Source organism: Onychostoma macrolepis, chromosome 05, assembly GCF_012432095.1.
Source record: "Onychostoma macrolepis isolate SWU-2019 chromosome 05, ASM1243209v1, whole genome shotgun sequence".
Taxonomy (NCBI): Eukaryota; Metazoa; Chordata; class Actinopteri; order Cypriniformes; family Cyprinidae; genus Onychostoma; species Onychostoma macrolepis.
This window is the reverse complement of record NC_081159.1, coordinates 26,055,178-26,068,148: the sequence shown is the minus strand read 5'-3', so window position 1 is coordinate 26,068,148 and position 12,971 is coordinate 26,055,178. Positions and strand designations below refer to the sequence as shown.

Here is a 12,971-nt window from a genome sequence, read left to right as displayed (position 1 = left end):
AGTACAGGGAGATTATGATCGGTGTATTGAAGTTTCTCAACAATCGATTGGGCATCTAGTCTTAGGTAGTTAATCTTAGGAGCCCAAGAGATAGAGATCAATGATGTCTTCTGTGTACAATATGTTATCGGACAAACCGTTGCATGCAAGTCGATATCTCAACTCATTCCAAATAGTGCGAATTTCTGTTAAAGATGACCAGCTCTGTTCTTTCTTTGAAGCCACTCTATTCACTATATGAATTTATTGCTCATTATTTGAATTTATACAAATCCGTCTAATCTGAAACCTCGCACTCTTGCAAGCCATTAATCAGTGTCTATTGTCAGAGCCAACTGATCTCCCGAGGCATGAAAGGGAGAACAAGCATTCGCTTTCTTGCAAATTAGAGAATATTTACCTGCCACCAGCAGATGCAGAAAAGTATTTTCTTTTTTTTATGCAAAAATAAGCTGTAATAAAGCCAGTGCATTGCTACCTGTAATTTTCTAGTTGTTTTCCATCAAGAGCCACTTGCAGCGCTGTAACTCAAGGGTCTTTCCCTGTAAAGCTGTATAAAGTTCCCACTTAAGTGCCCACTTAAGAGTTCGGTGTTGAGCTGGGTTCCTTGAACTTTAGAGTTCCTGGATTCTTGAATATTTTCTACTGAGTTTAAAACTATGTGCTAGCTGTTCCAATCCTTGGCTAACACTATCTATTGTCAGTGCATATTTAACAGTATTTTTTTCTTGTTTTCTTGTCTTTGCAGTTGCTGGTAAAGTTTCTCCTACCAGTTCAGATGCCCTCTTCAGTGTCCCGGTTCCTAGTACCACCTCCAGCCCGCCAGAAGTTTACCTCCCTGCCAACTTTAAGCTCTCCAACACACAGTTGGCCTTCTTTCTCCAAGAGACCAGAGTTCAACCATATGGCAGCCAACGTGGACACCCTCTTCAGCGTTCAGAAAGCTTTGTGGTCTTTCAGACCAAGGAGCTGCCTGCAATCAACATCTCACTTGGACCTTTCACCCAAGACCAGACATTGTCCAAGGACCTACTGCAGCCGTCAAGTCCTTTGGACATTCCTGGAAGGCTGACAGTCAACTGGAAGGTCCGGGCTTTTATTGTACAGTCTAGAGTTTTTGCTAGTAACCCACTGGTTCAGGTGCTGTTCTATATCGCAGGACGGGACTGGGATGACTTCAAGATTCAGGACAAGCTTCCATGCGTGAGGCTGCATGCTTTTAGAGATGTTCGGGAGATCAAAACTTCCTGCAGGCTTCAAGGGAATCTGGCGCAGTGCTTGGCCCAACTGGATCTCCCTTCCACATGGTTTAATGTTAATGTAGCACCACTGGGTCGCAGAAAGTCCTCAGGGACAGATGGGCTTGAGTTAAGTGGGGAGACCCTTCAAGTAGAGCTTTACTATACCCTCCATGATCCAGACAGCAATGATGAATGTGGGGAGAGCTTCCCACGCCGAGGAGGGGCATCGAGAGGGGAGAGCTCATCCCAACAACCCCTTCTCCGTATTGGGAGCATCAGTTTGTACCAGCCCAGTCAGGAACAACTGGTGGTAGACAAACAGCTTGACAAGAACCTCTTTCTGAGGCTACCAGAGAGGCCATTAAAACCAGGAGAGACCCTCAGCATCTACCTGCTCCTGGTCCCAAATTCAACTGTGGAGCAGTTTACACTCAAGTAAGTTTTTTTTTTTTTTTTTTTAATTATTATTTCTTATCCACGTATGCATGGGGTGTAATCGCAGGGCTCATATGTAATAATAAGCAAATTCTTCTTATTAAGTATAAGCTATTGCATACGCACCGCATAGCAGTACGTATGCACCATGTCAGGATTTATTCCTGTGTTATTCATTGTCTCGATTTCTGCAAGCTCCAGAGAGCTGAAAAAAAATAAAAAATAAAAAAAATAAATCTCATTGACTCAGATTCCTTACAAGGTGAAAACTGATTTCCAAGAGACGAGACACAAATCACAGAGGATCTAACTAAATCTCTAGTGGAGTGCCAGGCTTTAGGAGATTGTGAGAAGGATTCTGCTTTTCAAAGTAAAGACATAATGGGTATTAATTGACATCTGTTCAAATTAAATTTCTCATGAGCTTGACCCAGTTCTTGTCGAATTAGAGCCAAGGGGATATGAGGCATATTTCTCATCTGGCCTGTGTGTTTTATTTGATTTCTCATTGTCAACAGAATAGGAGGGTTATGGTTCTTGTGTAGTAAAATTATTCTTTAAATCCTTGAAAGCGGAGGAAAATTAGCCTTTTTTCCCTCAGATGAGAGAAATGGGAGGGGAGGTAGGATATTAGCTGCTCTTTGAGGCATGCCGAAGTAATGCTTCATAAACAGAGTCCCTTTAATTGTAATGGAAACTCACAGAGTTCAACTTAGAAATTCACCATGAATTAATTAGGCTTCGATAACTCATTAACCTGAATAGAGTCAGGCAGGGCTGTGGTGTAGCCTTAGCAAGCATAGTTCATTAAGTTTTATCTGACATAGTCTGAACTTTAGTCTGTGTCTCTACAGAGTGTACCCATTTTTTGTGAAGTCTGACAGTCATTATGGGTCAGAAGATGTTGCAGTGGGTGCAGTATTATATAGTTTTATTTAGGCTGTATTATTGTTAGACTTTCTGGATTGCCACTGTACTGAAGAACAATAATGGGGAATTAAATGCACTGCGTTGTCATTTTTATGGCAGTTGTCTTGGTACACTGACACCTAGTGGTGTGGATGCAGCATCACACTATGCCCTATTTGCTGTCAGATATGATTCAATTATTCAACAAGAAAAAAATTCTGATAACAGGAAACCTGTTGAAATAATATTCATCTGAATATGTTCTTAACAAGAGTGTCTCAATATTGAGACAAATGTGGGAAAATGTAACAGTTTTTAGGATCCTTTTTATATGAGATAAAAAAAAAATATTGAGTGCACCTTTAAAAACATCTCTCCTTTTGAAGACATATAAATCAATATTATATGTCATACAGACTTTAAAAGAAAAGCCTGCTCAAATTACAGAGTAGATGTGGGCATATCACAGTGATGTGTCCAGATAGTGACAGAGTACATTGCTGCTTGTCACTACGAGCATCATGATCCATTTCCTAAACCTAATCCTCTTAATGTTATGGCATATGTAGAGAATTATCCTTAGTTTGGAAGTGCAATCTGGAAGAGTTATCTTCATCCCGGGGCATTTTGGCAAAAAGGGCCATCAACCTGATTGATATTGTAAAGAAGCAGTTGCCTAGTTTCTATTCCATGTCATGAGGGAATGATTTAATACCTTTTTGCCAACCTAATATCTTCAATGAAAGTTCATCTGCAGTAGTTTTTCAGTTTGCTATGATATTAAATTCCAAACAGTAAATCTCTCTGACCTCATACTTTTATGCACTCGTATCGGAGTTTGTGTGGTCCAATATGGTGGCATTAATTCTCCAAGGAAAAGCAGAAGAGCAATAAAAGCTTGGGCAGAAAGAAAGGAGATGGAAGTCTGAAGTTGAGAGCTCTGAGCCAGTCAACTCAATGGGAGGTGAATTAAACTGTGCTGGGAGCCAAAAGTTGAGGGATACCAACAAAAAAGGCTATTAAAGATGTAATAAAGGAACTCTTTAAATATGAATTAAGCTCAGCTGAAGTCGCCACCCACTTCACATTCCTTCCCACCATCAGGTTCCTTTCATTTTTCCTACACTTTAAGACCTTCAACTGTTTTAATTTGTTATTTATAGAGATTGCATCTTAAAGGGATTAATCATGGAGAAATATTATATTTTGGATCGACAGTGTTGACCCGCTAGTCATCGCAGAGTAAAAATTACTGGTTCACCATTGTAGAATGATCATGAAAAACAGTGTGTTGTACGAGTAACAACTGAGGGGGGGGGAAATAAAAAATCACAATATTTGGGTGTGCCAGGGGGCTACTTCAGAGCTGTTGAGGCAATATAAGATTGTTGTGAGTATCTTATTAGCATTTAAATGTCTTCTAAATTAAATTGTCTACATTAGTATGTGCACAATCGGTTTCCAGCAATTCAGACAAACAGATGTTGTGAGGCAAAAGCCAGTGGCAACATTCAATCATTTGCCTACCCAGGAGGTCACGAAACAATTCTAAATATAATGTTTTCAAGCTGAATGCAGACCTGTTGAATTGTACAAAGACAGAATGGTTGGCCTGTCACATTGTTCCTTGGCCAGAATAGTTATCAGAATATGGTTAGTTAGTGTTTATTAATATTGGTGTGAAACTACAGACATGAATCATGTTCTGAAGAGATGTTCCTATTATTTATCTCTTAGGCTTGCAGATGATAAAATTGTCAAAACACCCTCTTAAATATACATTGAAGGAGTTCATAATTAAGGCAAGGCAAGTTTATTTATATAGCACATTTCATACACAATGGTAATTCAAAGTGCTTTACATAAAAGGAAGTAAAATAATCATAAAAAAAAATAATAATCACAACAATAAAACCAGAAATTTAAAAAACGTTTAAAATTATTTAAAAAAATTATTTAAAATGAATTTAGAACAGTTAGAAATAAAAATGATTATACACAAAATACAGTACAGTCAGTTCGGACGTCACACAGTGCTCATTCAACAAATGCACTGCTAAAAATATGAGTTTTGAGTCTGGATTTAAATGTGGCTAATGTTTTAGCACAGGAAGCTGGTTCCAACTGCGGGCAGCATAATAGCTAAAAGCGGACAAGAGTGTCTTAAGGACAAGAATGTCTTAGGGACAAGAGATCTTAGGTGGACTCCATGGATTTGAGCCCGTAAGCAACAACCCTAAACTCCTTAGTAACCACCAAGCAGCAGCAACCCAAAATAGCCTAGAAACTGCATAGCAACATTCAACATCTTAACAAAGTCAAAGCATTGTGGCAGTGAGATTGCACTTTTTATTCAGAAAGTGTATATGCTAAATCAATTCTTATCACTTTTTGCATTAGTTTTGAACCTTTTTTCAAGCCATGATAATAAATTGCATCCACATTTCATTTAAAGATTTGGATAGCAAACAGTGAATTAATAATGGTAAAATCAACACTACGTGGCAACTAAATGGTTCAAAGGGATTGCCCAACTCATCCTTTGCATACATACAGTGGGTACGGAAAGTATTCAGACCCCCTTAAATTTTTCACTCTTTGTTATATTGCAGCCATTTGCTAAAATCATTTAAGTTCATTTTTTTCCTCATTAATGTACACAGCACCCCATATTGACAGAAAAACACAGAATTGTAATATAACAAAGAGTGAAAAATTTAAGGGGGTCTGAATACTTTCTGTAACCACTGTATACTGTAAGGCCTGACATATGAAAGATATTCAGAAAATTTAAATGGAACAGGCTATTGAACCTTTAGACAAAATGTAAAAGAAAAAAAAGTATCTTAAATGATACATCAGTAGGGCTGAGTATCGAGTTCTATACTTTTTAGGCACCAAATTGCCTGGATATCATTGAGTATTGAAAAACGCTTGTCATTCGGTACCAAATTTCGATACCTAAGGGTATCGAAAGCGTACGGAGCAGTCTGCTCTCTATGGCGCGGTTTTGTTTACTACACACAGACTGAAGCGCACGTGACGCTCGCAGTGATTTCAGCATCTGCCTTCTCACTAAATGAGGACATAAATACATGAACAACATCTCCAGAACTGCTCTGAGAGTCACTTCATTAGCATTTTACCGTTTGATTTGAGTAAAACTAGCATCATGTCATATACACACAGAACTGTAAAGGTATTCACGGTAACCCGTCAAAATAAAAGTTCTGTTTAACTTGGAAGACACTGCGGCAGAAATACATTACTGTTGTTCAGCAGAATGTTCATACTGTTACTACTAGGCTACTATTAAAATTATTAAAACTTTATTTTTTTTAAGTAATGATCACACAACATTTCTTCCATGTTTTAATTTTAATAGTAAACCCCATTTCTTTGCCAAAATAAATCAATAAACTTTGATTTTCAATAATTTAAAGATAAATGAAATTAATGTTTTATGCCTTCATTTGAAAACCAGAACACAGAATTTCTGAGGAAAAATAAAACATTTCATAAGGCTATTTTAAGAATAAATTTAAATAAACTAAGTTTTTATGCATTCAAATAATTAGACATACTACACCAGAATTTAATAACAATAAAACATATGGTGAAAGAAAATAAAACACCCACTTATGAAATTGGATAATTGGATTTTCAATTTCTTGAAGTCTTTAACAACCTAGAATAAATTAATAGAAATGGTGATTCTGTCTGAGCTATGCATTTTAAAACGAACACGCACTAGTGTAAATGTAGCCTAACAGATGTGTAAACTGAAAACTATTTGAACTTTGTTAACATTATTTGCACTGATTTATTGTGTTGGATATATTTTGTTCCTTTGTGCAGTGGCTCAGGAGATGAGGCTTTGAGTCTGTATAAATGTCAACAAGCTGAAAAAATAAAACCAAAGTTGTTTTTAGATAATGTTAAAACTATATTGTAAAACAGTATTGTTAAAATTGATTTTAAAAAAGCATCGTTCAGGAACCGGTATTGAACTCAAGGTATCGGTATCGGTATCGAAAATTTTTAAACGATACCCAGCCCTGTACATCAGGCTTTTATGGCTCATGTAACATGATAGCCTATACAAAATACATAGTTCATATTCGAGGAGGGGAAAAAATAATTCTTCAGAGGCCAAAATAAGCAAAAATATGCAATGTAATGCTGTAATATTTAAATGGCTAAAAATTAAAGGGATAGTTCACCCAAAAATGAAAATTCTGTCATCATTTACTCACCCTCAAGTAGTTCCAAACCTGTATGATTTTTTTTTCTTCTGCCAAACACAAAGGAAGATATTTTAAAGAAAGTTTGTAACCAGGCTGGTTTGGGGCACCATTGACTTCCATAGTAAGAAAAAAAAAAAATACTATGGAAGTCAATGGTGCCCCAGAACTGCTCTGTTTCCCATATTCTTCAGAACATCTTCCTTCTTTTTCGGCAGAACAAAGACATTCATACAGGTTTGAAACTACTTGAGGGTGAGTAAATGATGACAGAATTTTCATTTTTGGGTGAACTATCCCTTTAAGGCCCGTCAGATCTGTATAACAGTATAACTGACTACTTGCATAAAATGCATATAATAACATGTTTTAGTAAGATGTTATTTCAGTGATGTTATTGTGGTGTGTAAAACATGTAATGCAGTGCAATAAAATGATGATTGAGAGATAAATGTTCAGATAAATGAACAGATAAATGTTCCTCAAAAGCCTGATGTATTACTTTTGATACTCACATTCATCATGATTTTTAATATATAATCAAGTAAACCTAAGTTGCTTCAATCTAGTAAGTGTTCATCTTGAAATACATACTAAACATAATACATATTATTATACTTAAAGGCAGTTTGCTTGCTAAAAACTATAAACTATCAATAAGACAATACAAGGCATGTTGTAAATAGTGTACAACAGATTTTGTAGCAAAGTTTTGATCACATAAAATTGCATATCAAATAAGATACAGTAGGCTTTATTGGGTTAATGAATTCTGTTATCATAGTCATTTGATCATGGCAGTATGCTGGGAGGATGAAACAATGTTTTCTGCATGTCTTTGTCGTTGTTATCTTACCTCTTAGAGATTTCATAAATTATATTCAAGAACTGGCGTCCATTGTCTGAATATGCCAGAAATGATGGAGATGTTAACATTTGGGTATCACAGCAACCTAATGAGAGGAGAGTGACCGCATGTTTCAGCTACAGCTCACATCCATCTATGACAAAATAAATGATATATGAGAGGACAGTAACTTTTAAAGGTATACAAGCATGCCATTAGAGACAACAGAACGGCTGCAAGACACAAAACAATCCATGAGTTATCATGATGTCTGTAGCAGAGGGTGAAGGTTATGAAAGCACATATATTCCAATTACTCCGAGGAAGGTTTAGTCCTCTCAGAAAACTACATTGCCTGAAGGTTGTGTATCGTCGCCCTGTGTTATATAGCTCATTGTGTTCAGTGAGCCCTATTCTCCCCATGCTTCTTATAGGATGTGTCATTGCTGTCGCCACGTCTGATTGGGTGACTCAACGAGGTGTCACCTCAACGCTGCTATGCTCTGCTGGTCAGCCACATCTGGACTCATCACACTCGCTCTCGTCAACGAAGCAATGCACTCACAATGCCCCATTCCAAGGCCCACTGACATTGCCCACTGCTGACCACACCCATGGTCTCACATCTTTATAGCCATCACTTTGTTTTTTACTTCTGCAATAAAATAGTTTAATTAAATGCACCACCTGTTCGAGCATTCACCTCAAGCTTGTAGTTATTTGTGCCTTATGAGGATACGTTTAGCAACAGATAATTAGCATTGGGGAAGCGACTTTGCTACACATAATTGAAAGTGGTTAAGCAACAGGCAAGTGGTTGGCAACATTTACAAGCTGTTAACCTCTATATTGAAGCTATTTAAACAAGAAACATATTATATTTAATAATTATTCAAAGTAATTATTTATTCTACTTAATAAAATATATACATTTTATATAATGAAATTAATCAGAGTAATATTTATCCGACTCAAAAGGGTTTTTGAAATGGGGGTGGGGGGGCGCATATTTGATTATTGCCTCATTTTCTTTATAAGTAATGCTGTGTTCACAATCAGACAATGAGGTTGTAGAGATTTGACAGAACATCAATTACTACGATGAGACAAACTAAATTATCGGAAGAAAAATAAAGAATAAATCATTTACATGAAAGGTCTTTTTGCCTGTAAACTTTTTAAACTTTAAAATTTTGTTAGAACTAAAGATATTGAACTTTTAAAATACTGGCTGTAACATTTAGGAACTGCTAATCGACAGTTTGAAGTCACATTTATTATGCTCGAAGGAGAAAGGTCTCTTGTTCTCTCCTGTGCCTCTTATACATCAGAAGATAAATTGAAGTGCTAAAACAGACAGATTTCAGTCAACCACAGTCATCATCCTGTCATTTTACATACTCGAGTAAAGGCAGAGTGTCCCATCTCCTGCATAACACCAAACTTAAACAGATTCGGCACACAAGGTCAGGTGCATGTTTACTTAGCTATCCTTTAGATCAGACCAAGGCACATATAAAATTGCTCAATGAGCTCAAGGGTTTGTTAACTTAAGCAACAGTTTTCAAGACCTTGGTGTTTGGTATTCTAATGTGGTCTTTGGAGAAATGAATTCAGAGCTTTGCTCAAATAAAACTTGTATAAAGCAACAACTGCTGTCACCTGAGGATGCCACTTAATTTTATGTTTGCAATAGCAGTATTGGCAAAACAGTATGGTTTACTTGCCAAGTTCTTTTGCTCATAAAACATGGCCGTCTGTGCCGCCAAGGATTATATCATTACAGCAAATTGGTCATGCAGCACCATTCTGTCAAAGTCAATTGAAATCTTATTGCGCCACATTTACGACATTTTCTTCCCCACTTGGTTAAGTCTGACCAAGATAGAAGCTTAAACGCTTCTCATCACACTAATCAACATATGTTTTACTGTTATGATATGCAGAAAGAAATTTACTTTTAGCCTATATACGTTTACAATTCAGCAATTATTTTCCAGGAAAAATACTTTTTCTTTCACTCCAACTTCCTGTTTCAACAGGAAATATGGCAACACAGGAAAGAACTGCACTCTAAAAGTAATTTAATGGGGTCTTTAAAGAGCGACCTAAATAAAGATTGTTGAAAGCTTTAGCTTACCCAGGAACTGGCCAGAGAGTCATTATAGCTATAAAGAAACACTTCAATACTGCAGTGAATTTTGGCATGTGCTTATGTACTGCAATCAAGCTGTTATTCTGACTGTGAACCTTCTTAAAAAAAAACACTTCCTGTTGAATAATTAGTTAATCTGTCATGAAATTGATATTATGCAAATCTAGTCTTGTATTGCCAATAACTGACTATTTCAGTATCACTGAACAATTCCATTCATCCCTGCTGCATTTTGACAGTGTGAGGTGTACAGCTACTGTGGTTAAAGGTTAAAGTGTGTAAATTTTTTTTTAAATAACTTTCTCTTTTTCTAGTTTAATATGCATGCAACTGTAACAAAGGTTGGTCTCCCAGAAAAGTGTAAACAAAACATGACTGTGTTTGTTTGAGTGTCCCTTCCAGCCCAATGGTGTGTACTTGCGGTTTTGTGTTGTGTCCTTGAGGTCCACAAGACCATAGGGTGTCCAATTTGACATTTTAAGTTTCAGAAGGATGCTCATAAGCAACCCATTGAGGCCACTATGTGCTTTTGATGTACCCTTTTGCCAATGCTGGCTCCACAGCAGACACCTACCCAAAGGTTTAAACAGCATGATGTCACAGAAACGTGACCACAAGAACGTTTTCAGTTTTAATTTTAATCTTAAAGTTTTAGTAATTTATTATGTGCTTTTGTAATTTTTATTATTTATTTATTAAAACATTCATGTATTTCATGTGCGCAGTTGCTCAGTGTTAACCTTTGTGAATCCAGGCAGAATTTACATACAGCTGATGGTAGGGCCCTATAGTTCCGTGATGCAGAAAAAATGGATAAAATCACAGAATCCAGTCATAAAAATTACATTTACTAATGTATGGAATGTCGTAGAATTTGGGAAATTTTGGATGATAAAACAAAAGTCGATCTGTACCTGTATTCAAATCGTGATATTGACTAATCTCTGTGAATATATACATATTTTTTTTAATTCTTCCATTTATCCAAACTTATTTCAATATTTTTATTTAAAAATTAAACATGAATGGTGAATGAGTGGTTTAGCAAAGCTTATCCACCATTTTATCCCAAACCATCCACATTTTACAATTCTCACAGCCTGTCTATCATGAAGAAGTCTTTGGCTCCCAGCAGAGAAGGGACGGCACTGTCCCCTCCCACTCCTGGTAGTTGCTCAACATCATCTACCATTACCGCAGCGAGAGGGACTCTGAGTACAATAGGCAGTTTCAGCCCATTTCTGCCTGAGCATTTTCTATCGACTGGTTTCTTAGGATCCCTAAAGCTATTTGATTTTCATGTTTTTGATCTTGCGTTTTTGTGCAGATCAATAAAATCTCAAAAGAAGCCTTCTAAGCCCCCAAACCCCCCTTCTCGCAAGGTCTCACGCCAGAAAAGAGGTCTGTGCCTCCCATGTCTTTACAACAGTTGTTTTTTCTTCAATATCTCAGGAGGCAAAAATTTCTGGGTGCTGTTACACAATACTTCCAGTCATTTTATCACCTATTCAAACTCATTTTGCTGTCACAAAGATTACATAAAATTGTGCATAAAATTTATCCTCTATTCCATGGCACTGTTCTGTTGACACAAACAATGACATGAAATGGCATGGTTAGAAGGCCACTGGCTGACATTGATATTGATTCCAGCATGCACATGCTACGTTTCGCAGTGCCAAGACAGATTGCCCATTGACTGAGTGTCCAAATCATTACATGTACTGGCAGTTAGATAATTCTAAGATAATTAATTCCCACAAATTAATTATCTTATATGAATACTAGACTGTGCCGGCATGCAGTGGTGTGTGTGGGTATATGCTTATATCAGACGGGGGTGGATGCAGGCTAAAGGTGACATTATGCATTTTCCCTCCTAGTGCTGGCACGGAGTATAAATATGAATGCAAATATATTGAGATCTCCCGTTACATGCCTCTGCTGATGACACTCTTGAACTCGGGCCCCCTTATTGGCACGTAATATCGCCTGCGTGATAAATGCTCTCTGCTGTGTGATATAGATGGATGTCATTGTGCCGAGATGGTTGGATATTCATTCATGTCTCTGAGCTGGTCTCTTTATTAGCCAATTATCAAAGACTAAAAGGTCACACAGTTTTTTGCATTCTGCAGTAGTGCTTGTCGAAAGGGCATGTTTATTAGAAAGCCTGTGGTAGGTGTTCGCTTATGTTAAGAAAAGATCACTTCATTTTTTCCGGTGATTACCATGGTGTTACTCTACGCCAAGCCATCCAGCTGGTAATTGTAACACTGCAGGATGTTTTTCATGATTGAATTCATTATGACTCATTGCAGGCCCACATGGAAGCTACTCCCGCAAACTCTGTAGAGCTCCTCAGAATTGGGATGCTAATCACTCAAATTTCTCCACATCGTCCTCCTTTTCTGTTTGTTCGGTATATATTGTAACGTTTAATTATGCTTCCATCTACTAATAGACTTTAATATTGAAAATGCATCTTTCCAAACAATTTCCAGAGGATGGGTGACTTTGGAAAACATGAGTTGTGAGAATATCTAACGAAGGACCTTAGGACTGTTCTACCCTTTGAACAGTCTGTATTTGTATGTGGGACAGCCTTGTTTTCTGTCTTGGCACATAAAGTATTACATAAAAAAGGATACATAAAATGTATGAAAATGCAATACTTTGTGATTTCCTAAAGCGTTTCTCTTTCTGGTCATTTAAAATGCCCCAGAATGATGCAAAAATAATTTTTAAATACCCCCTGACTCTCCAACTAGTAAAACCGAGCCATTTCCACCACTGGAGAGGCATGATTATGCAGTTGCTATATGTAATACAGTAATGAAGGTTTCTGATTTGATTTGTAATGGTCTTGGATAAGATTACAGTGACGATATTATGTGCTGTTGCATTGTCTATTGGTGTGGTGAGTATCAGTTTAAACTGCAGGCAGTGAATGAGACTAAAAGGGAAGTAATTGGAGTACATTACAGTAATTACTCTGACACTGACATACTGTCCTGCAGTCTGAACAACTCTACTCAGACAGGTCCTTCCTTCTTCGGTGTCCTCTTAACACACACACAGACACACACGATCCTCAGGGTGGTTCGCCTGGGGCCCAAAGATAAGGCAGTCTTATGTGC

The 12,971-nt window shown here is 37.2% G+C and overlaps 1 protein-coding gene across 3 annotated transcripts in view; it reads left to right on the top strand.

The window, feature by feature from the left end:
• Positions 1–12,971, top strand: part of tmem132e (transmembrane protein 132E) — a 331,715-nt gene that overhangs the window by 239,907 nt on the left and 78,837 nt on the right. For all 3 annotated transcript variants that reach the window (XM_058774620.1, XM_058774621.1, XM_058774619.1), the window contains one exon: positions 749–1,676. In XM_058774620.1, coding sequence (XP_058630603.1) covers positions 749–1,676 — 928 coding nt within the window. The remainder of the gene's footprint in view (positions 1–748; positions 1,677–12,971) is intronic.